Source organism: Aureobasidium melanogenum (assembly GCF_000721775.1).
Source record: "Aureobasidium melanogenum CBS 110374 unplaced genomic scaffold scaffold_26, whole genome shotgun sequence".
Taxonomy (NCBI): domain Eukaryota; kingdom Fungi; phylum Ascomycota; class Dothideomycetes; order Dothideales; family Saccotheciaceae; genus Aureobasidium; species Aureobasidium melanogenum.
Window position 1 is genome coordinate 373,213 of NW_024470078.1, and position 23,833 is coordinate 397,045.

The 23,833-nt window shown below is 49.8% G+C and overlaps 10 protein-coding genes across 10 annotated transcripts; 6 read left to right on the top strand and 4 right to left on the bottom strand.

Annotated features, from left to right (window-relative positions):
* Positions 1–412: 412 nt before the first annotated feature.
* M437DRAFT_57274 (uncharacterized protein) lies at positions 413–1,192 on the bottom strand (the record flags this gene model as incomplete). The annotated part of the gene is made up of 2 exons (XM_041023196.1): positions 413–945; positions 1,045–1,192. The coding sequence occupies 2 exons, from the start codon at positions 1,190–1,192 to the stop codon at positions 413–415; spliced, it is 681 nt and encodes a 226-aa protein (XP_040876324.1).
* Positions 1,193–1,468: 276 nt separating this feature from the next.
* M437DRAFT_78421 (GPI-anchored wall transfer protein 1) lies at positions 1,469–3,094 on the bottom strand (the record flags this gene model as incomplete). Its single annotated transcript, XM_041026987.1, has 2 exons — positions 1,469–2,917; positions 2,996–3,094. The coding sequence occupies 2 exons, from the start codon at positions 3,092–3,094 to the stop codon at positions 1,469–1,471; spliced, it is 1,548 nt and encodes a 515-aa protein (XP_040876325.1).
* Positions 3,095–4,439: 1,345 nt separating this feature from the next.
* On the top strand, positions 4,440–7,457 carry M437DRAFT_57645 (uncharacterized protein; the record flags this gene model as incomplete). The annotated part of the gene is made up of 1 exon (XM_041023256.1): positions 4,440–7,457. The coding sequence occupies one exon, from the start codon at positions 4,440–4,442 to the stop codon at positions 7,455–7,457; it is 3,018 nt and encodes a 1,005-aa protein (XP_040876326.1).
* A 777-nt stretch (positions 7,458–8,234) lies between these two features.
* Positions 8,235–9,688, top strand: M437DRAFT_69322 (GroES-like protein; the record flags this gene model as incomplete). Its single annotated transcript, XM_041025261.1, has 3 exons — positions 8,235–8,639; positions 8,692–9,351; positions 9,407–9,688. The coding sequence occupies 3 exons, from the start codon at positions 8,235–8,237 to the stop codon at positions 9,686–9,688; spliced, it is 1,347 nt and encodes a 448-aa protein (XP_040876327.1).
* Positions 9,689–10,393: 705 nt separating this feature from the next.
* On the top strand, positions 10,394–11,313 carry M437DRAFT_87913 (aquaporin-like protein; the record flags this gene model as incomplete). The annotated part of the gene is made up of 2 exons (XM_041028734.1): positions 10,394–11,011; positions 11,080–11,313. 2 exons carry the CDS (start codon positions 10,394–10,396, stop codon positions 11,311–11,313), a joined length of 852 nt encoding a protein of 283 aa, XP_040876328.1.
* A 460-nt stretch (positions 11,314–11,773) lies between these two features.
* M437DRAFT_57332 (DUF1716-domain-containing protein) lies at positions 11,774–13,420 on the bottom strand (the record flags this gene model as incomplete). The annotated part of the gene is made up of 1 exon (XM_041023206.1): positions 11,774–13,420. One exon carries the CDS (start codon positions 13,418–13,420, stop codon positions 11,774–11,776), a length of 1,647 nt encoding a protein of 548 aa, XP_040876329.1.
* Positions 13,421–15,000: 1,580 nt separating this feature from the next.
* Positions 15,001–15,771, top strand: M437DRAFT_57246 (uncharacterized protein; the record flags this gene model as incomplete). Its single annotated transcript, XM_041023187.1, has 1 exon — positions 15,001–15,771. The coding sequence occupies one exon, from the start codon at positions 15,001–15,003 to the stop codon at positions 15,769–15,771; it is 771 nt and encodes a 256-aa protein (XP_040876330.1).
* Positions 15,772–16,722: 951 nt separating this feature from the next.
* On the bottom strand, positions 16,723–18,389 carry M437DRAFT_57525 (uncharacterized protein; the record flags this gene model as incomplete). The annotated part of the gene is made up of 3 exons (XM_041023243.1): positions 16,723–17,952; positions 18,007–18,108; positions 18,159–18,389. 3 exons carry the CDS (start codon positions 18,387–18,389, stop codon positions 16,723–16,725), a joined length of 1,563 nt encoding a protein of 520 aa, XP_040876331.1.
* Positions 18,390–20,383: 1,994 nt separating this feature from the next.
* Positions 20,384–21,877, top strand: M437DRAFT_57642 (cyclophilin-like protein; the record flags this gene model as incomplete). Its single annotated transcript, XM_041023255.1, has 3 exons — positions 20,384–20,463; positions 20,527–21,665; positions 21,729–21,877. 3 exons carry the CDS (start codon positions 20,384–20,386, stop codon positions 21,875–21,877), a joined length of 1,368 nt encoding a protein of 455 aa, XP_040876332.1.
* A 272-nt stretch (positions 21,878–22,149) lies between these two features.
* M437DRAFT_87918 (uncharacterized protein) lies at positions 22,150–23,751 on the top strand (the record flags this gene model as incomplete). The annotated part of the gene is made up of 6 exons (XM_041028735.1): positions 22,150–22,332; positions 22,382–22,457; positions 22,507–22,516; positions 22,564–22,757; positions 22,809–23,579; positions 23,636–23,751. 6 exons carry the CDS (start codon positions 22,150–22,152, stop codon positions 23,749–23,751), a joined length of 1,350 nt encoding a protein of 449 aa, XP_040876333.1.
* Positions 23,752–23,833: the final 82 nt, after the last annotated feature.

The following is a 23,833-nucleotide window of genomic DNA, read 5'->3' on the forward strand; positions in this document are numbered from 1 at the left end:
TGGGAAAGCTTTCAGCTCGATCATTCTCAAAAGTAGTACATGGTCATAATTCAAGTAAGGCTGACCGAAATAAGAAAGCACTTGAACATTGCACTGATCAACATACTCCCCTAGCACAACAGTGATTTCGTCAAGTAGGGGTTCAGAATATTCTAGTCCAGTCGTGTTCAAAACGGTGATTTAGGTCCTGTATGTGAAGAATGGGTAAGCCAGGAGGATGGTCGAAAGGAAAATCAAAAGCTGTATTGGGGTATCATGTCTAATAGCAAAAAGTGTTTATCGTCAATCGTGAATCCTGTTTATCATGTGCAGCATGGCCATGCTCTCTCATGTTCGGTTGGTGTGGCAGCTTGTTCCTCTGCGAGGTGCCCAGATAGCAACGAAGGGCAAGCAAAGAGCCGATGGCTGTGCATCACTTCCACGCCTGAGTCTCAGCATCCCACCCGATATCCTCAAAAGGGATGTTCAAGACGTGCAACATACTCCCCAATGTCAACTCCTCTTCTTCTTCTTCCTCTTCCTCTTCAGCCTCAACCTCTTTCCCTTGTTTCTTAGCGTCAATCTCTTCTCTACGTTGTCTTTTCCCTCTTTGCGTCAAACAATCCCCATCTTCATCTCTCCACTCTTCTTCATTTTCCTCATCTCCTACTTCTTGCTCCCCATCGTCAAAGAAGTTTCTGGCTTGATTGCTTTGTTGTTGTTTGAGGAAGGCAGTGTAGCCCCCGTTATCTTTTATGTTCTGTGAAAACGAGGAAAAGACCTCTTCGGCTGCTTGTTGACTTGCTTTGCGCCATTTTTGTTCTAGACGCACTAGACGTGGTGTTTGTTGCGAGGATGAGTGGGGGACAGGGATATCCAGAGCTTGTTGGAGAACAGAGTTTTGACTGCGCAGGCTGCGGACTTGGGATTCGAGAGCGCGGAGATGGTGTTGTGCTTGTATAATTTCTGGATCGTGGTTGGTTTTTGCTTGGTGAGATAGTGGTGTAGAGGGTTTGAGATTGCTGCTGCGGAGGGGTGTGTATGGTGTTGTTGGCGCCTGAGGACCTGTTGCTCGTATGGATGGTTTTGAAGTTGTGGTGGTTGTTGCTTGGTCGGTGGTGGCTGTGGGATTACGCTTTAATGGCGAGACGAAGGGTTTGTGGATGCCGAGGGAGTCTACGCGGCGCCTTTTGGCTGCTGGCGGCGAGGGCATGATCTTGAAAGTCACATTGGTTCTGTTTTGTTGGAGATGCGAAGAGCAGAGTGAGGGGCTGGACTTCGAGAAAGTTTGGAGGGTTCATGACGATCAAGCCGAACCTGTCACCCTGCTCTTCGACCAACCTTCATCACAATCATCAACCATACGCCACGAATTGCTAAATGTGCTAGCATCTCTCAGATGATGTCGTTTGGCAAAATGATCAAAAATTCAAAATGAGTCTATACGTTTTGTTGAAGTTATCTTATCTACACCTGGACCATCCTTTATTTACAGCTTGATGGTGATGTTGCGCTGGTCCAAGAACAAACCAACACCAGTCAAGATGCCCATGTAGCTGATCAACACTGCCATGGCCTGGTAATCGTTCATGTCCAGTGTAGGCATGGTCATGTTGACAACACCAGTCAAAACATTGGCAAGGCAGAAGATTGCCAATCCGTTGCGGTTGAAGGCGTTGAGCACCTTGCTGGTCGCCTTCTTGACTCGCTCCTGCTCAATCTTCTTGTCGCGAGAAGAGTAAATAAAGGGGAAAAGCATACCCTCAATGACGCGGAAGAGGAGGAGTTGTCCACAGTTGAAAGCTGCAACCCATGCTAGGTAAGGCAGGTTGGCCAGACGGCGGGAAACAGTCAAGCGAGGACCGTAGTGCCATGTCAAGAAGACGTAAGTAATAATCCAGATACCAGTCCACTTGCCAAGCTTGATCATCGAGTTGTGCTCACGAGTCTTGCGGACCTCCTTCAAGCTGTCTGTCCCACCGAGCATCTCAGCGACCCACTCATCGTTCTGTGTGATGGGAGTGGCAGCGTTGACATCGCGACGAAGTGCCTCCATACCAATGCCCTGTCCGACGATGAAGATGGAGAGGTAGCCGAGGAAAGAGAAGATACCCTCACGGTTGGCTGAAATGAAGTCGTCTCTAGGTGCCATGAACATGAACATACCAAGGTCGGAGTAGGTGAACAGCATCTCGTAGGGAACGAGCAGCGCAAAGCCAAAAGCGCTGTAAGAGGGGATGTACTTGATGACAGGCTGGAGAATGGTGACAAAGATTGGCAAAAGTCCGAGAGTGAAGAAAAAGTTCCAATGTACACCGTATTCGGTAACGTGCTCCTGGTATTCAAGACCCTTAACGGTCCAAAGACGAAGAAATCCGAGAGCAATCATAGGCAAAGAATGCATCACTGCAGAGTTCATCTTGATGGCAAAGGGGACCTTGGGTGCGTCCTCGTCCTCTTCCTTAAGTGCCTGACGAGCATAAACCAGACCAGCACCGAAGACGAAGGAACCAACACCGAGATCCATAAGAGAAACACCCCAGTTCTCGACCTTTGCGAAACGACGAGGGAATACAGGGAAATCCACAGCCAGGATAGAGATACAAGTGATGATCATCATGGCACCTCTGTAAGTGGTGATGAAAGGCTTAACAGGGACCGGATCAACAGGTTCAGGGGGTCCAGCGGTATCATCTTCCTTGACAGGAGGCTTTGCAGGCTTGTTGAATCTGTGTTCAAGGTTGTCGCCATTAAGAAGAGTACCAATTGCTGGAATCAAGAGGAATCCAATCAACACAGAAGGGTTGTCAGCATACGCCGTGACAGCAAAAAGAATAGCCCCAACTTGAAGCAAGAAATCAGCCAGATATGCTGATGGAGTATAGGGGTCGAAAAATTTCTGTCTGGTTTGGAGAACAGCCCAGAGCAATGCAGCAGCCTGTTATCATAGCGAGTTAGATATCTTCGTCAACGCTTTACCTGCTATTTGCGGCTGAGGGAGAGGACTGCGTCTTACCGGAGCGACCAGTGTCACTCGAGTGATGTCCCAGACATTACTGCCAGTATGACCCGTCACGAAGTCGATCTTGCGCTCGATATAGCTCTCTCCAAACATGATGTCGGTGTTTGAAGAGAAGGAAAGGAGGGTTGATCTTTCTTTTATGGAAATGAGGACAACACAGTGTTCTCAAGGGGCTGCCTGTCTCGGAGCCTTCTCGAATCTCGACAAGCTGTCAAACAAAACATTTCGAAAATGAAGCTGGTCATAGCTTGCTGTCTACGGGCGTCGGTACCGAACAACCTGTGAGCGAACCATCCCCATCATCGCTCCTGCTCGCCAAACGACACGAGGTGTCAGCACAAAGAAAGATGCCATACTCTCCAATTATTGTCCCCAAGTTTCGACCATCGAGCTCGAGATCTTCAAGGCCTCCGTTTTGCTGCAGAGCAACTGAACACATAGAAAGTATACAGCGGGTGTCCCTACCACCGCCGGCTTTCGATCGGCATGTTTCGTTGCCGAAAGCCGTTCCTTCCTGACCGCGCGCCGGTTGAGTACACTACTATTCCCTCATTTCCCTTCTTCTATCGCTCTCTTCAAGGCGTGCTCTTCGCATTGAGGCTTACTCATACCGCTGTATTCATGAGCTAGTTAGTACCTCAATCCTGACATCAGTTGATGGAGGTGTTCCTGAACCATGTGTTTGGACCAGGCCATCGAGAATTGATCGCAGGTCAGATCTCATTCTGACAAACTTCATCTCAAGTCATCAACTTGTGATCGCATCTCTAGTCGGCAGAGATCGACCCCAAGGAAGACGGACGACGTTCATGACCAAAATTCGTTCTGGCAATCCATATGATCTTGCTCGTTACTCAAATGGGCCTAGAGGACATACTTCGTCTTCTGAGGGTAGAAAATGAGTATATTTCCAGGTTCGGTATTCTTTCAGGGACCTCTTCTAGGGCTTCGAATACTGTCGGAGCAAGTTAATCCCATGTGGCAATCAATGTCTACTTATAATTACAGCGACCGTTGCGAATTTGGTTCCTTGAGGTCAAGAGCAAGCGAACGTTGAAGGCCCGCCAACGGCCATCTTTTGCTCATCTCCAGACTTCCTGTTTTGACATATAAACACCGCTCGTGATGAGGAAAGTACGAGGGCGTTCGACGTTGACCTGATCGTCGTGGCTGCTCTTTTTCGGTGGCACGATGATATTACGGTAGGAAGCACGACTGACTTTCTGCAACTTCCTCAACTTACACTCTTACGTTCTTTCCCTCGCTATTACCATGATGTCGATGTCACTCTTTCAATAATCTCGACTCCTCTCGATGCCCGATACGAAACCAAATACTTGATAATAACATACTAATCTGCTGAAACACATCAGCTTCAACGAAGCCTCCCGTACAGATTCGACCAGGCTCTGGTTGAAAGCATACCTCTGTCTTCACAATGACACCACTGGCAGACCGAAGTGTCAACAAACAGAGTCGCATACCAGTTGGTGGTCTCGAGTCCAGGAGTCGTATCAACAACGAAAATGTACCTCCAGCATCTAACCGCTCACGTCTTCTGGTTCATTCCAAGTCGTCAATAAATCTTACAAGATCGTCGTCACCAACGCCGACCGCGCTTCCTGATGGCACAAGGACAGCCTCAAGAACTTCAACTCGTGGGCACCTCAGTGCAGTCACTTCAGACGAAAGCTTGAATGCATCCTTTGCGCGACGGCAGTCGCTACATCAACCCTCAAAAACGATCCTGAGGGACAAATTGAACTACAATGCTTCTGGACCATCTCCCCGGTCGACCTCCAAATCACTCCGCCAAAGTAGCCAAATTTCTCCGGCTACCAAGACGAAAACCACGGAGGCTCGACTCGCTGAAGCTGGGACTAGCCATCTCGACAGATCACTGTCCAAGACCCCTAGCACTCCACAGGAGCGCGAACAGAGAGCTCTCTCCCACGAGCGATCGACCCCTCGCCGTGAAAATCCAGCGCCGAACAGAACTCCAAGCACGAAGCTCAGATCTTCCAGCAAGCTGCCACGCACATCTGTTCACAACAGTCCTGTTATCGTGTCTCCAATCCTCGACTCTGTGTCTTCCAGCGTTGACTCGCCATGTGTTGTCTCACCCGTCTCTTCGCTCAAGCTTGCTGGTCGAACGCACAAAGTGACTAGCTCTGCCGATTTAAACAGGCACCCGCCGAGATCCTCTTCGCTACAAACACCTGAACCTAGAAACCACGATGTTGGTCTGGGAATCGGAATATCTGCGGGAAATGTTTTATCTTCCGTAGACCAAGAACACAAGTACACGCCTGCTGCATACAGTTTCTCGCGACCCAGAGCCCAACAGACGATTCAGACAACGGCCAGTACTACTTCTCTCGCTGTACCACAACATTCTGTCCGTGAAGATTCGCAAAAGGTTATCGCCGGGACTCCATCAGCCAAGAGTACACCTTTGATTGTGTGCAGTTCACCTAGTTTGACCTCAAGATCGCCAGTTGCTGACGAGATCTTGACATTTGCTGGGCGACGCTTAGAAAAACCGGCAGATCTCGCTACTCTGGATCACGGCAGTGCTCGCTCGTCAAGACGCAAAGACCACTTCGTCGAAACATCATCTAATGGAGGTTCTACTTCGGCTGTGCGTAACTTGCCACCAAGAGTTCCATCTCCCTCAGAGCAGAGCAAACTGAGCCCCATCAGACTGATCTTCGGCGATAAAGATCGTGCCTCTGAGGATGTTTTCGAGTATACGAGAGTTAAACAACTCTCAGGGAGCTTATTGTCTAGCTCGTTCGTTGGATCGACACTGAGCATTTCTGAAGAAGCCGATGAACTCATCTTTGGAGAAGGAGCTCGTACACCCTCATGCAGATCACAAACAAGTTTAACAGCTCCTACAGAGGCCGAATTCGATCTGCCGTCGCCCAGCGAGAACGGGTTCCGTGTTTCTTGGCCTGCGGACTTTGGTTTTAGCCCAACGGAGGTCCCGGACTCACCAACTGTGCAGAGTTCGCCTTCCGTACGACCCAAGGCTTTCTCAAAGATTTCGGAGGAGAGCGAACAATCGATCACCGAACTCAGTACCAAGCCTTCCGACCGAGCTGGCGATCACAACCCTGAGACTGTCAAAGACAGCGACAAATCGGACTGTGGGAGCAAGAAGGATAACAGCACCATGCCTCCCTCAAGATTCGAGGGTGCTTCTTCAGATGGAAACACGTCTTCGCGCGCTTTTGCAACGTCCAAACCACACATTGACACAGCAAGATTGCCCAAAACGACCTCCAGGAATGGCGCGCAGAATTCTTTACGCGCGCGTAACGATCGTGTTCCTTCATACATGCTGCCTACGCCAGCTTCAGAAGCACGCAAGACCTCTGCTCTTCACCCGCCAGACGTTCGCCGTAAAACCACAAGTACACCAAATTTAAACACCTATCGAGCGTCCGAGACCGCAAGTCCCGAGCCTCCACCTGTTCCCATCAAAGACCGCAGTGTACCACCCGGCGGTCAAACAATGGTGTCTGAGACCTATAGTACTGCTCGAAGTGGCCGCTCAGCGCTTCCGCCTACCTTCTCTCGTAGCATGACACCCATAGCCCGTCCCAGTACGGGGCATCAACTACCAGACCATGGTACCGTCAAATCGAAATCTAGCGCAAAGACAGAAGCGAGCCAACGCGCATCGATTGGACATATCAGAATATCCCGTCACTCGTCACGACCAATCGAGATTTCTCGTGATGGCACTTTCCCACCAACTCGACCTAGAAGTACATCAAAGGGAAAATCCGTCTTGAACAATCTCAAGGGTTTCTTGACTGGCAAAAGAGACGTTTCACCAACTCCTGGTTGTGGCGGCAGGAGATTCTCGGTGGGAAGCCGCAAATCAAAGTCGGTTGAGGTCGAGGTACCGGATGTGCCTGCTATTCCCACTATACCCACTATGCATACTGTTCCCAATTTACCTGAGTTGCCCGGGATGCCGGTTGTACCTCCAAAGCCTGCACCGCCAGAATCTAAGGAGAAGACCGTTCTGGTTGACAAGAATGCCACCAGAGAAACTCCTGGAGACGCATCTTCACATTGTCGTACAAGCTCGAAGCACAAGGATGGTGCTATCGATTCAAAATCAGACGCTGACATGGAAAAGGCAAAATGCGACACGGTCACGCTAATGGAGATGGGGCTTACTCTTCGTCAGGAAGCCTCTAAGGAAGCCGATCTTGTTCGCAAGGAGCGCATGACCTCGTTCGCTCAAGTCATGCTCGATACAGTTACCAACGCTGTGGAAGCTGAGCGAAACATGTACGCTGCAATGCAGGCAGCAGAGCAAGCAAAGCTTTCGTATATGATGACTCAGCAAGGTGTTCAGGAGATGAACAAACTCGTCTCGACTTCCCGCCAGCTGCCTCTTTTCAAGAAGAACAAGCAAGCTGGCCACAACATCTGACCAGTCTGTTACGAGAACGAGGACTTTATGCCTATTCCAATCATGACATGACCGACACGATCCAATCCTTCGGAGCTTGTCCCGTCGGCTTCAATGTCTGTGGCTAGGGATATCAGATGAACTGTTATTCAGGCCAGGCAGGGCACACGGAGGTTTCCTTTGTTCTCATGTATAAGTTCAAACAATTTGTTTTCAACGACCAAGGAAGTAGTATCACGGTCCACTAGATATCATAAAACAGCGAATCACTTCACGGTGCAGACATAGTCGGTTGCAATTGCAGGGATCACCAAGCCTCAAGAACGATGCTTGACAGGTGTCGATGCCCCACTTTTCCCACGCGAAGTGCCCCGCGTCGCGGGGCTCGCGATCAAGATGGATGATGTCAGAAGGTTTGAGGCTGGAGGTGACATCCAAGGTTTTCCGCGCAGAGCCGCGTACCTGTTCATGACTCTAGGATTAAGTTAGCAGGTCACCCAGCTTTGGATGGTAAGCTACTCGGCAATTCTTGATATATATTAAACGAGGTGTACGAAGATGCGTAAACGAGTTCATACGAACACTGAAACCGAAACTAGAACATAGATACCAGCCGCAGCTCGATCCTCAAAAATATGGTGACGTCGGAGCGATGCAACCAACCTGACGTATGCAATTAGATGAGGAACGAGCTCTCGAGCTCAAATAAGCGTGGAAGCCGCAGTTCAAGTCCGGTCTCAACTTACTTTGCATCTTTGTTCATATTCAATACTTGAACACACAAAACACATTCACAAAATGGCAGCAGTATCACAAGCAGCATCCCTGGCTGAGAAGGCCATTGGCCACGGCGACAACGCCATCACCGCCCAGGACGTTACCAACCCTGCAAGAGACAGAGCAAAGTATGGCGACTCCAGCGAGATGATGAAGGCTTTGGTCTGGCAAGGCAAGAACACAGTCGAGGTCATTGACTGCCCCAAGCCCAAGATCATCGAGCCCCGCGATGTCATCCTCAAGGTTACTGGCAGCACCGTCTGTGGCTCCGACCTCCACTTGCTACACGGCTCGGTTGTCGAGATGGAGAAGGGCGACATCCTCGGCCACGAGTTCTGTGGTATCATTGACGAGGTCGGCTCTGCAGTCACGAACCACAAGGTCGGCGAACGTGTCGTTGCTTCTTTCCAGATTGCTTGCGGAGACGTACGTATTACCTTCTTGCATTCCGACATAATGTCCTGTTAACAAGTCATAGTGCATGTACTGCAAGAAGAAGTTGTCGTCGCAATGCGAGAAGACCAATTCCAACACCATCGAGAACGCCATGTACGGTGGCCGCACCGCCGGCATGTTCGGATACTCTCACTTCACTGGCGGCTTCGCTGGTGGTCAAGCCGAATATGTCCGAGTTCCTTGCGGTGATGTCAACCTCCTTCACCTGCCCGACGATGTTCCTGATGAGAAGGGTCTCTACCTGTCCGATGTTGTCAGCACCAGCTGGAACTGTGTTGTCGACACCGGTGTCAAGGAGGGTGATGTCGTTGCCATCTGGGGTGCCGGTCCCATCGGTCAGATGTGTATTGACTTCTCCTATATGAATGGCGCCAAGCGTGTCATTGTCATTGACCAGAACTGGCGTCTCGACTACTGCAAGTCCAAGTACCCCAACATTGAGACTATCGACTTCTCCAACTTGCCCAAGGGTGAGACTGTTGTCAGCACTTTGAAGAAGATGGAGCACGGTGGCCCTGATGTCGCTCTCGAGTGTGTGGCTGGCGAATATCCCAAGAGCTGGGCACACACCATTGAGCTCATGGCTGGTCTGGAGACTGACACTCCTGAGATCATCAATGAGATGCTCGAAAGTGTTAAAAACTACGGACGTTGCGGTATTACTGGTGTTTACGTCGGCTACGTGAGTCTTCTTGACCTAACTGCATGTCGTCAACACAGATCTAACCTTGTTACAGACCAACCACTTCAACATTGGCACGTTGATGGAGCGCGGTATCCGCCTTATCGGCAACGGACAGGCTCCCGTCCACCTCTACTGGGAGAAGCTTCTCAAGTACATCCAAGAGGGCAAGATTGACCCCTTGAAGATGGTCACCCACCGTGTCGCCATGGAAGACCTCGACAAGGTCTACTACATGTTTGAGAAGAAGGAGGATGGCATGCAAAAGGTGTACGTCGAGACCAAGTTCTCGCAACCCGCTTGCGCCGGCAGCCCTGCCCTCAAGAGATACTCTTAGAGGCGGTGTGATGAAATGACGCTATCTCACCACCTTGATGATATTGACGACGACCACGGATATACCTTTTAGTTGGCACGTTTTGGAACGAAATTTGGATTGGGCTCGAAGGATGTCGCGCGCCTGACAGGGATTCGCACACCGAGCTGGAGCTTGATTCATGAATGCCTTAGGCGTTCTGTCTCACTCCTTGAACCATGATAGAAATTGCATCGGCAAACATAATACAACTCTATTGTTATTCATCATTGCTTCCATGTCTCTTCGATGTGCATGATGTTTGTCGACTTGTGATGTTGATTTTTGGCTAGGATTGACACCGTCATTGTGAGGCTCAAGTGAACCTTTCACCGAGCTTCGTGTCCATCCAAAAGGACCGATTTTCACCGCACTTCTCGAAGCTTTTTGTGCCATTATTCCGCCCTATGGGCCATGACCCTTATCGTCCTCGGAAGGTATGGTGAAACAAACGGTGAACGACGACGATCTTCATTCACGATTCACGCCCAGCAAAAAAACATGCCGAGTCGTGCAGGGACAACTGGACCAAGCTTGCGCAGGGCTTTTCGACGACATGCGTCTGAGAAGAAGGATATCTTTTGTAGCATATAAAGGAAGATAGCTCCTTCATGTGGCATCTGGTTATTTGAATTGAACGACTTCTTACGACCCTTTCTTCTCTTTCTCTATCAGCGACCAACAATCATGGCCGTCCGCATACCAGCATCTTTGCACCGCAGCGGCCTCCGCCCATACCTCGCCGAATTCATTGGCACACTGCTCTTGATTCTCATCGGCGACGGCGTAGTCGCCCAAGCCGTCCTCACAGACTTCTACTACGCCAATTTCTTGTCTGTAAACCTCGCTTGGGCCTCTGCAGTAGCTCTGTCCTGCTACATCGGCGCAGCAGTAAACCCAGCAATCACTCTTGCATCAGCCATCATCCGCCCTACCAAACTCCAATGGCAACAACTTCCGGGCAAGATCATTGCACAATTTGCTGGAGCTTTTATTGGTGCTGCTTTGGTGTATGGTCAATACAGATCTGCGATTAAATCTTGGGATCCTGAATACACTATTCCTGGAGGCAGTATTTTGTCACCCCAGGGACATCATTCTGCGGGCATTTTTGCTACGTATCCGGCTTCGCACTTTGGAAGTAATTGGGAAGCTGCTGTTACGGAGTTTTTGGGATCGAGTTTGTTGGCTTTTGGGGCTTCTGCTGTTGCAGACCCTAAGAATGAGGCACTCAAGGCTCCTCAGTTTATGATGTTTGCGTTGATGGTTGCTATTGGTGCTTCCATGGGTTGGCAGACTGGTTATGTAAGTCGCTTCTGCCTTTCCTGTTCTCAGGTCCCAGACAAGAACTTTTACTGACAAAGGACACACAGGCCGTCAACCCAGCCCGCGACTTTGGTCCTCGTGCCTTCTCAGCCATCATCTACGGCCGCGAAGTCTTCTCTGCCAAGGGCTTCTATTTCATCGTCCCTCTTTTCGTGCCCATCTTTGGTTGCATTGTTGGTGCTGCTGTTTACGATGCTTTCATGTTCGAGGGCGAGGGATCTGCTGTTACTGATGCTATGGATGCTGCCGAGGGTCATGATGGCAGAATTGCTTTGGAGTAAAGCTGATGGGGTTATGTATGAATGACGAAGGAGGTATGTATGAGTGGGATCATGCGTATTGCAGGAAGAAGGATGACTCTGGTCTTTCTCGACAGAGTGTAGATGTCTTTATGGCCTTTATGATGTGGAGTTTCTTCGATATTTGTAACAATGTAATTGTTGCGCGTATGACACCCAGATTCTCACGGCGAAATAATCCATTGGGCAACTATTTTCAGTGGCCAAGCAACATAGAGTGGACAAGTGCAATGTTCGAAAGGTGCATGTGACGACTGTTTTCATACTTTTCGTACTACTGCTGAATCATCAAGCTTGCCGTTCTGGCGAGGTACATCCTCCCCGTGTGCTAAAAGACAGCCACAGTGTGACTACTTATATAAATGCACAAGACATTCGTGAGAAACGTTGTCTCCATAAAGAGAACAACGTGATCAAACCGTCATTTTATATACATTTTGCTCTACAAGCACTCAATAAGTGCCGTAAGCATCTCAGCCACGTTCCCTTCTTCTTCAGTATCAACTTCCTCAAGTTGTTCTTGCAGGCTCTTCTTCAACGTCCCCAAACTTTCATCTCTATCCGCCAATCCTGCTATGATCCTCTTTCTTGCACCTGCATCCTCTGCGACCAGCCAAGCAAGAATGACATCCAGGGTATTGAGACAGTAAACAGCAGCACTGGCATCGATATCATCCGTGACGCTAGCTTTTGCCGCATATTCATGTCGTAACTTGACCAGTTTATCCAGCTTCTCGTACTCCTTTTCCACAAATTTGGCGAGTAAGCGGATGCGCTGGGAAGATTCGCCAGGGAGCAAACGCAACAAGGCAGAAAAGATACCCAGCACATGTTCCGTATCCGCAGCTTCCAAATTCTTCTTCATGAATGTAGAAAATAGTGGTTTCAACCCCGCAGCATCTACGAACTTTTCCGCTACGGGCTGACCAGAAGAACCAGAAAGTGCATGATCAAGCACCTTGAGCGCACGCGGTTTTGAGAACTTGGCTTCTTTGAGCATGAGTAGCATTAATTCTGTGCCTTCTGCTTCTAGGAAAGCGGTTTTGCCGGGTAGTGGTGCGGACAGGATTGTTAATGTGTCGAAAAGATCTTCTGCGTATTCTTGTTCTGTGCTGTCGCGCTCGGGGTCGCGTTTGCGGTAGGCGGAAAGTAATTGTAGGAGTTTGTCGATTGCGTCGAGAGAGATTAAGCGATCGCGTACGGAGGTGGAGGCCTGAGATAGCACTTGCAGGACTTCGGCGGCGTATTGTTTGTTTTGGGATACTGATTTTTCGGCGCGTGAGATGCGGGCAAGGAGGTACTTTAGGATGGGTTCTTGGGCGATTGTGTCTGCGATTGTGGAGTTGGAGGAGAGGGCTTCGAGGACGGAGAGGGAGTGGTAGACACCGCTTCGGTCGGCTTCGAGGTTCTCGTCTAGACGGTCGAGGTTGGCGAGGAGGAGGTCGATGAGGTCGGCTTCGAGCATGGCTGATACTAGGGCGTCCCATTGTTCTTGCTCTGCTTGTACGTCGTCGTCCAGCAATTCGGAGATAATCTCAATGGCATCAATGGCAATATCTGTGTTCTCGTGTGATAGAAGAGAGACTAGACTTGCTGCGCAGCCAATCTTTGCAAAGTCCTTGTATAGCTCTGGGTGTTCTGACAGAATGCTCAAGCTCTTGATTTCGGCGTCCAGATCGGCCTCGCTGGCGACAAAGCGTGAGGGATCGCTTTCGTACTTTGCGCGCAATTCGCTGTTCTTGTTGATCTTGCGCTCAAAACTCAAGCCCAGACGGCGCACCCATGCTTGATCGATCTTCTCTACCTTGATGTTTGCGCCGTCGCCGTCGTCGGCTCGGTCGACAAAGTCTAGAGCGGCATTGGTATGCTGATTTGTACCACTGCCAAAGAAGCGGCCCTCTTCGTCCTCGTCTTCGTCTGGCGGTAGCTCGGGCCCGGCCTCCATATCATCGTCTTCGTTCTCTGGCGCATCGTCTAGTCTTGCTGATTTGTATGCTGCTTCTGCATCTTGGCCGTCGAACTTGCGCTTGGTACCGCCGTTAGTTGACGGAAGGAATGGCTTCTTGAACAAGTCGTCGATGCTCGTCATGGTTGTTGTGTGTAATAGCTCTATTCGAGAAAGTTTGTCGCATTCACTGGGCGCATCTGTACAGCTCCAATGTTTGAAGTGTTTGCACGACCAGCGCCGCTTTTATCGGCCTTAAGCAACCTCGACCATTTAACACTAACCAGGCCACTCATCGCCGACCACATTTTTCTTGGATTACTTGTACCAGACACAACAATACCGCTCTGCCATCAAATGACATTTTGTAAATAATCTTGGCTCTCTAGCAAACAACGCGCTGGCTTCCTGGGCTCCTTTTCCTTGGAATATAGCCTTTTCCTTGTGATATAGCATTACTGTGGTGCCACCTTTTTCTTGACTAACCACTCTTCATTGAGAATGTTGTGGCAATTGAATGGTCAGTGGAAGCAGCCACTGTTTGCGTAAGACTTGCTGCCTAGTTTCTTCCTACGTTTGTAGACTCACTCGTCGATGACTCGACCGGCTTCGACGTTGCATACAGTCATGAGATAATCAACATTTGTACGATTTATTCTTCTCTCACTACTGCAGTTGCCGAGCTTCAGTTGTCGTGGTACAGTCGAGATCCAATCGTCGAGGCTTAGTCGTCGAAATTCAGTCGTCGTGGCTTGCTTAGTCGTCAAGGTTCCGTCGCGCCTTCTATAAAAGCTCCTGCCGACGACATTTCCTTGTTCTTATCCCTTTCATTCTACTGACCATCACAGAGGCAGATTAAACGACTTGCCACCAACGTCGACGTCAATCGGTAAGTGATCCTATCTTGCAGTCTCCTTACCTTGCAATCTCCTTCTTACCTTGTACACTTTTTCCTACCTTGCAACTCGCTTGGCCACATACATGCATAGATTCACCCAACGACATCTGGGGACTTTCTATCCAATGCTCTCCCGCGTACTAAGCATGGTCGAGTTGTTGCTGTGAAAATGCACAATATTATTCCCAAGGGAGTGTTGGCCGAAGAGACAATCTACCCTCCACCTATCTCTTAGCTACCCGTTGACTGACATTATCGTCTACAGGTCATGGACGAATTGATGATCGACGGCACTCCCTGGTGGCGTAACGTCAACATGGCCAAAATCGAAAAAGCGCAACAATTACAGAAGCCACAAGCATCCAGACCTTCATCGAGACCTGCATCGAGACCTGCGTCACCTGCACCGCGTCCATCGACTTCGGCAGCAGCTCCTTCTACATCCAAATCAGCAGCTCCTTCTACATCCAAATCAGCAGCTCCTTCTACATCCACGTCAGCAGCTTCAATCGCACCACTTTCCTATGTCCCACAGCGCAGAACTGAACTACCTGTTGAAGCTACCATGGAGACCATGAACGGCGGCGAACATCTCGACATTGACATGAGAAATCCTACTCCCCCAGACTGGTATAAGGCTATCGGACCCGACAAGGTTAAGAGAGCACCCAGAATTTCTTTTGGCATTGAGGAACATCTAAACAAGATCTGTACCGGTATCAGAAAATGCAACGAACTTGCAGCAAAGAAAATCGCTCCTAGTGCCGACGACCTCAACAAGATTAATGACGGTATCCATCGTGCCTTCTTCCTCGACCTTGGCGCCATGGCCATTCGTCAGAAAGGTCTTTTGTTCAACGACAGAGGACTTCCACAGATCTTCAACTCAAAAACGGTTGACTACCCATGGTACATAAAGGAAGACGCCGCGGAGCTATACATTAAGTGGTACCAAAAGGACACCAGCCCAGACCTCTTTCGCGGAATCATACTAGGCCGTACCAAGAACGTCAAAATCGGCCGCGAGGGCGCAGCTGACAAGCTGGACCCGAAGTACAAGAGAAAGAAGGGCGACTTTCACGGCAATGGTCATCTCCGCAATGGCCAATGGTGGCCAACTCAGCTTTGCGCTGTTCGAGACGGCGCCCACAGTGCTACAGTCGCTGGTATTTGTGGCAGGACTGGAGAAGGCGCTTTCTCGTGCGTCATGTCGGGTGGAAGCTATCCCAACATCGACAGAGGAGACGAGGTGTGGTATTATGGTACGGAATCTGACGATCCCACCCGCCCTACGGATTCCACGCAGTACATGATCGAAAGCTGTAAGCTGAAGACGCCTGTGCGTGTGCTTCGAGCTTCGAAGATGACTACCGAAGGCCCCAACGATTACAAGCCTCAAGAAGGAATGAGGTACGACGGCCTATACAAGGTCGTGGATTACGAAGTCAAGAACCCTGCCAAGCAGGTCCATCTCTTCCACCTCGTTCGCGAACCCGATCAAGGCCCAATCCGCAACTCTGGCCCTGAAGTTCGTCCTACACCTGAAGAGTTGAGCGCTCTGGCAAAGGCCAAGATTGAGAAGAAATATCTGGCTTGAGGAGAAAGGCTATGGTTTCAGACGAGATGTAATGTTATTAGTAGGCTATCGAAATGCAGAGTCGTAGTTTTCAAAACACTCGTATCCATTGAGATAGCTTTTGATGTGGCCTTCTCTGTGGAGACAGCATGTTTCACGAAAGTATTGTGCATTTTGATAGTCACATTGTAACATGTATGGCGTGTATGGAGGATCCAAGTGTTCAGCATGTGATCTTAACCCCTGTACCCCCTGTCTTATCCCCCTTCCAGCTTTCCAGTTCTAGCAAAGAGCATAACATCGACTACAACAATGCACAATACTTTCTGAAAACAGCCGTTGTCCACTGAGAGACGACAACTTCTTGGCTTTCATTGGGCATGCCTCTGATGTCGAAAATATTGTGCCTTTTTACAGCGTACACTTCGCTCTCTGCTATACGGGGAGAACGGGGCACCTTGCCCTATTCTTCTAGAGCATCAATTCCATCTTCCTTTCTCTCACTATAGGTATCTTTCACATAAAGTAAACAGATCTTTAAACTGCAATTAATTAATTTACTTATCAAATCAAACCTCATTATCGAAACTCATTATAATCATCGCCTCAAGCTTGCTCTTTTCCCGATCTTTTTGTCATTTGCATCGTCACATACTTTATACTAGGTATTCCGTTCCTTTTTCCAATGCCCAGTTACCCCAAAATGCTTGGTTTTTGTTCGCCGTTGAACTTGACTTGAACTCCCGGCTGTATAAGATTTTGTCCCATCACCCAATTTCCGGAGAACGAAGAAGACGACAAAAAGAGAAACGCCGGAAGAAAAAGATGAAGAAAGTAGCGCCGACAAAGGGACGCAGCAGATTACGCCTCGCTTGCTGTACTCCAGAGACCCATATGAGAAAAAAGAAAGCAGATGTGAAGATAAAACAAATGAGAGAGATTGAACGTATTCGAAAACCAGATTTCGGAACATCACAGACTTCCTTTGTTGGACTTGTGACTGTTCTTTTTGCTGGAACCTGCACCCGAAGAGCCAGAGGAAGACTTGTGCTGACTGGACGCAGAAGAGGGTCTTTGACTCTTTGCATCTTTCTGCTGTACGCGATCATGCTTCTCGAGTGTCGTGGCGTGAGGCGTGGATGGAACGATCTTTGGTCGTGGGTGGTGTAGAGGTGGATAGCCTGTTGAGAGTTGCGCGGAGCTGTTTCTGCGATCGGCGCTAGCATTGGACTGAGAAGTGACTTCAACTGTATTGATTACAGGCAGGACCTCGGTGCTACTGGCGTTTGCAGGCGTCCAGCCGTAGTAGGACGCAGTGTCTGTACGATCACCCGAGTTGATGACTGGCAGAGAAGAATTGCTATTGTTGATGGCTGTGTAACGGGCGTAGTTTGTCGGAGGAAGCATTCCGGTGGTCAAGGATGGAAGTGCTGAAGTAGTGGCAGAGTAGTAGGCAGGTTGAGCGGTACTGGTGGAAGCTTGAATCAGACCGTCATTTCCAGACGACACAAACATGGCGGTGGACATGGGAGCACTATCATGACTGAGAGCCGGCAAAGTTGCTGCAGTTGCATGTAGTCCGCGTGTGACTGGTGGAAGCATCATACTTGCCTCTGCAAGATCATGGATAGATGGTTGGCGACGTTCAACGCCGTCCGATGCCCAAGAGGTACTATTGCTCCTACTGTACGGTCTGCTGATGCTCAAACTTGAGAGGCGGGCACTGATGGGGCCGCGGATGTCATTGTCAGAAGCTACTGGGGTGCCGACAAAATTGGGAGCAGGCAGACGGCGCTCGAGAGGGAGAGGAAGTGAGTGCTGCAAAGTACTCATGTTCAGAGGAGAAAGAGGTTCGCTTGAATCGCTTGAGATTCTAGAGATCGGGGTAGGGTAGTCGTAAGATGCAGGACTCTCTTGCTGGAAATAGCTCATCCCTGTGCTAGGGCGGCTTCCTGTCGTCCATGATCGAGACTCATCACTGACTGCGTATGTCGGAGTATCAAGGTCGTAGCTGTAAGCAGGGAGAGATGTCTGAGGATATCCAGATCTGCCATAAACGGGTACCGATGAAGACCTGTCATCTGTCGGATATGCAGGATAACCCGTGCCGTTAGGTGTTACAGGGCTGTAAGGTGAGATTGGGGCCAGAGGAGAGGGCCCACCAACGGAAGTATCGAGGTCGAAAGTTTGGCTCGTGCCTACCTATGGATGGGAAGGTCAGAGTGGGTTTGTTCGTGTGAAAAAAATGCAACACACTCTGCAGTACAAGCAAGTGCTGGCCTCCACTCCAGCACTTCGACACGCCTGGCAAGGTTGCCCGCCGCTGCACTTGATTTTTCTTCTTCTGCAACGCGAGCACTAAGGCCGTCAACATTTAAACAAGAGTTTACAGGCCGTTATATACTCACAGCCATGGAGGTACGTTTCCTGGCAGAACCTGAGTCGCTATCCTCTCCTATGTCATGGATCGGAGTTGGAAGGACATAAGTCCTCGACTCATTGCGTGGGTCCGGTCTGGTCGAGTATGCTACGTACGGAACACCTCGATCAACCGTGTGAACAGGACCACGTGAGGGTCGTCGCTCTGATCGCTGCATGCCGTCATAGTCATAGTGGCTCTTCTGATAGACTTGAGCCATGTTTGCGCAGCTCGAAGACAGAATTTGTGAAAAGGAAGCAAATGACAATCAACAGGCGGAAAGTTTGTCAATTAAAGAGTCAAACAAAAGCACAGCAAATTGTAGGAAATGGAAGCACCGAAACCAGTATATCTGTTGGCAGCAAGGCAACGATCTTTTATGACACCGCTAAGAACTGCTGTCCTGAAGCACTATACGAAGGGAATGTGATCACTCAGAAATCTAGCCCAATCACTCGCAGGTGAGGAGAGTGTGACCTTGGTATTGAGGTCCATCGTGGACCGGGCTTTTGGGAGTCCAACGGCAGCTTCATCAATCTCTGGATGTCGTTGGATCTGGTATCGCATGAAGCCATCTCATCTTCGACGGTGGCACTTGCTTGGCTGCAGGGGAATGCAATTACCCGTGTCATGATTGGCGACAAGACGTGATAGAGGACGGCTCCGGGTTATTCGCTCATGACAGGCGGGGAGATCGGGAAAGAGCGGACAGAACGTGCGCTGCACTCGTTTGAGTTGATCAAACGAGAGTCAAGTAAGACCTGTTGAGTTGCCACATCTGCAAGCGCAAGCGGGGCACAAGACAACATACCGCAAGATGCAAAACGACAGGACGTAGTCGTGCAACACGAAAAAGCATAGACTATTCATCATGCAGCAGTCAGACAGAATAACAAGGTCCAAATGCGAAGAGTCTGTAGTCCAGTATTGCCTCGCAAAGAAGTGCATGCATGTGCAGATGACATGTTCTCAGCCTTGAGTGCTATGTTGAGAATCGATCGTAATCTGTAAGCGCTTCAATAGGTGTTCGGCTTAAGATGGATGAAGTCAAACAACACGACCGACTCTTGGCAGGTAAACGTCAATTTTACGGTGGAGCGAAAGACTTGCGGGAAGACACATGACTTTAGAGCCAGAGAGAAAGTTGATGGACAAAGAGTTCAACTTCAGTCGATGGCTTAGACGGGAAGATATGTTGTGCTGTTTCTGAAACAAGAGAGTAACGGGTGATAGGTTGGCGATGGACAGATGACAAGTTGCGCAGCAGCAACATGCCGATTGGCGACGCTGAACAAGGCGCATGAGCGGACCGGGTATTGGCTACGCAAGGATTGAAAGCGGTCTCGAGCACCACATGAACGGGTGGTTGCAGCTTGAGGCTGAAGTAAAGACCGGCCGGGGCGATGGTGATGCTTAAGTTCCGCTCGATCTGGCGTGAAGCCAGGTTTCTCTACGCCAGATAGCTGGAAGAGTCATGAAGATCGCTCAGCCATCCAGGATTACGACGACAGGCTGGAATTGAGATAGACTAGCCAATACGATCAAGTTGACGAGCCATGGAATCGGAGCGTGCTGGTGGCATTGAAACAAGCGTGAAGCAGGTGAACTGAAGCGGCAAAGTGTTGAGAAAGCAAGCGCTCGTGCGGTCAAGGGACAGATTGATACATACGAATTCATGTAAAGCAAGGCAGGTGATGCGATGTGAGAAAAATCATTGGAAGAGAAAAGGATGTTTTGATGCCGGATGGTTATAACAGAGCTGCAGTGAGACAGGGTATTTGCAGGGTTAGTCCAACCATCTGTCAAAGGTGCGGCCCGTTCGTAATGCTGAGGAACGCGACATGCTGGACGGTAGCCACAGGCGCTTGTGCAGGTCCACACATGCAGTGTTGAGCTCGGATGTCAGAAGGATGGAATCTTGTAAATATTCTACTGGGTTTTGGAGGTTTCCTGGAACGCAGAAGGTTGGCTGGTTGAATCTGTAAATGTATCACCATATAATTCGAGAAGAGATTTGTGGATGCATCAGAGGATCAAGATTGTGTTCGCGATGATCAGTTCATGCTGATTTGTGTGGTTGACTGATTGAGGTGCTCTTTGGGAAGGCGCGTCCGTCCGTTCTGAACGACGGGGCGATGACTGACCCACGGCCGCGGTTGACAACGCGTCACTCGAGCTTCAACTTTGGCGCTTTCTGTGACAACAATCAAGAAAATGTCGGTCTTGTTAGAAACATCGGCTGGCGACATTACCATCGACCTCTATGTCGATGAGGCGCCTAAAGCATGTGAGAAGTGAGTTGCGCCTCGATATTACGCCGTCACGAGACTGATCAGATTGCTAAGACGTTGACGCAGCTTCTTGAAGCTATGCAAGATCAAGTACTACAATTATTCGCCCATTTACAACGTCCAACCAAACTTCTCTTTCCAGACTGGCGATCCAATTGGTCCTGATGCCGCCGAAAGCGATGGCGGTTCTTCTATCTGGGGTCTTCCTGATGGTGTCACAAAGAAGCCTGCGAAGCCCGAGGCCATGACATTCAAACCTGAGTTTAGTCGCAAGAGGAAGCACACCGAGAGAGGCACTGTCAGTATGGCTACAACTGCCTCACCAATCAATCCGGACGACCGTTTCGCCGCTAGCCAGTTCATCATTACCCTTGGTGAAAACCTGGATCTACTCGACGGCAAGGCTGCCATCTTTGGCGAAGTCGTAGAGGGCTTCGATGCTCTCGAGAAGATCAACACTGCCTTTATCGACGACAAAGGCCGCCCGCTCAAAGACATCCGCATCCTACACACCGCTGTCCTTGACGACCCGTACGATGACCCCGAAGGCTTGGTCGAACCACCGAAAAGCCCTGTACCAACAGCAGGCCAATTAGCCACCGTACGCATCGCCCACGACGAAGAAATTGCCGAAAACACCGATCCCGAACAACTTGAGAAACTGCGCCGCGAACGTGAAGCACGCGCCCAAGCCTTGACCCTTGAGCTGATAGGCGATCTACCATTCGCCGATGTCACGCCTCCTGAACAAGTCCTATTTGTCTGCAAACTCAACCCAGTCACCCGTGACGAAGATCTCGAGCTCATTTTCAGCCGTTTCGGCAAAATTTTGTCATGCGAAGTCATCCGAGACAAGAAGACTGGCGACAGTCTACAATATGCCTTCATCGAGTTCGGCAACAAGGAGGATTGCGAGCGCGCCTACTTCAAGATGCAAGGTGTCTTGATTGACGACCACCGTATTCATGTCGACTTCTCGCAGAGTGTCAGCAGACTCGCCGATGCATGGCGTGACACGACAAACTCCAAGACAGCCAGGAAGAAGGGCGGATTCGGTGGTATTGCCGGGCTAGAAGCTAAGAGACACTACAGAGAGGGTGAGAGGTACGGAGGACGTAACAGCCGTGGTGAACGATATGACTACGTCTTCGACAAGGATGGTAGACGCAAAGATGACGGCAAGGACAGTCGGGATAGAGAGAGGAGTCCGGTGCGCAGTCCGAGACGCGACAGGAACAGAAGCCCTCCACGCCGTGAGCGCGAAAGAGAGCGAGAAAGAAGCCCAAGGCGAGATAGGGATAGGGATTACAGGCGAGACGACCGCCGTGATCGTGATCGTGATCGTGATCGTGACCGCGATGATAGAAGACGCGGCGACCGGTATCACGACGACAGCTACAGGAGATCAAGGCATTAGGTACCTGACATGAAAACCTCAATACATGATTTAACGACCCTGCTTCACGTTCACCCTCACCATGTATTAAAGTATACAGCGCGTATAGTGCAGCTGGAGCAAATGTATCAATGAGAAGCTATGCACAATCTAGTGCTCGAGTGCAGACATGGCGAGGTGTGTTGCATCCTTGAAGGGAGGTGTTTGATATCACGTGCTCGCGCTATGCATCTGTATAACCTTGTTCCAGACCATCCACCATCATCCTTCTTCATAAACACATCAACTATACCATGTCAAGCATCGAGGATCCAAAGCAACTTTCCCTCCGAACAGCCCAAACCTCGCATAATGCTCTAGGTATCAACGCTCCGCCGTCGCCAGCATACAAGTCAGCTCCGGCAGACTCGTCCGTGCACTATACCTGCTTCATTCGGCTGCCATTTCCCAGAGGAGATTTTGTAGATCCGCCACAGGTATTTGATACTAGAAGTTGTGCTTTTAAGTAAAGCTGAACGTAGATAGGTTGATTGGAACTCGACTAAAGATCGTGCATTATGGAAAATCATCTCCAAGGCTTCTAACAGCAAAGAGCTAGATTGTGTGTATCATCTTGTGTTGACAAAGAGATTAAGCTAATATTTCAACAGGGGAAGATTTGTCGGTATACTATCCGCTTCGGTCTGTATTGAAGCTGACAAGAGCAGGTCCGCAAAGTTCGAGGTTTCTCTAGCCTTTCTACTTCAGCAGGCAGCATGGCTGTATGAACGCCACTTTGCACAGATGAAGGCGCAGATGAAGAAACTCAGTCCTTCAGCTTGTCCGTCCCCTCTTCCACCTGACTCTACTGGCAATGTTGCCATAAGTAGCAATGCAACCGCTTTCGCAGTCGGTAGCCAAGGTAAGCTCAATAGTGCAAAATGCTGATATTCTCAGGTTGACCGGAATATAGGTCAAAGAGCACCATCTGCTCTTTCAGCCCGCATAAGAGACAGTCCTACACCAACTATGGGATCAGGTGGTTCAGGAGTGTTTCGCCAGCCTAACATGCTGCCCACACTCTCCACAGCTAACCAACAACCAAAGACTGAAGGCCTCTCTCGTACACCATCCACAAGAACACTGACACAAAGCCGTACCGGACCACCTGCCAGTCCAGCACAACCAACCAACAGGACTTTCAACACAGCCTTTGGAAACCACAGAAAGCCTGTATCACCGCAGCGCGAGATCTCAGAGCCAGACTCGGATCCACTTCAGGAGTCAGAATCAGATTCTTCTTCGGAAGGGGAGAGTCAGAGTATGGCGCGCAGTCAAGCCTTCAGAAGACCGACTCACTATAACAAAGGCAAGTACGGCTATGATGATGAAGACGAAGACGAGGATGGCGAGTCGTCTGGCGGATTCTTGCCATTCGCTACTACGGCTACTGGAAGTGCTGATCCAGCTGCAACGCTGAAATCACCGGTCAAGAGAGCGCATGAGCAAAGGGCTATTGCTCCTGACTCTTCTGCATCTTCGGCAAGCTCTGTAGCAGCTACTCAATCTACAACCGGCGCTGGCAAACAGAGAGAAGTCAATCGAGGAGACTATGCACATGCTTCTCCGGCCAGTGCGTTGAGTCCTAGACATCGCGAAGAACTTTCCAAACTCAGCCCGAGAGTCCGTAGAGAGGGCAGTGAGGGTACACCGAGTATGGGAAGCTCCTTCAGCGATCTTGATGGTGCGTGAATTTGATACTGGATCGCCACAGACAATTCATGCTGACATGAATAGCAGATGCCAGTATATCCCAGTCGGCCATAGAAGAGGCGTTCATGAGCCACATGCAACACGGCTCTACAACGAGCAGGATGAGTTCCATCAGCCAAGCACTAAGGAGCAAGTATCTGTGAGCGCGCAGACTTGAGTCTCGATGTATGTTCAAAGTCTCATGGGTATATTACAATTATCATAAATGCTCTTTTTCAACCAAGC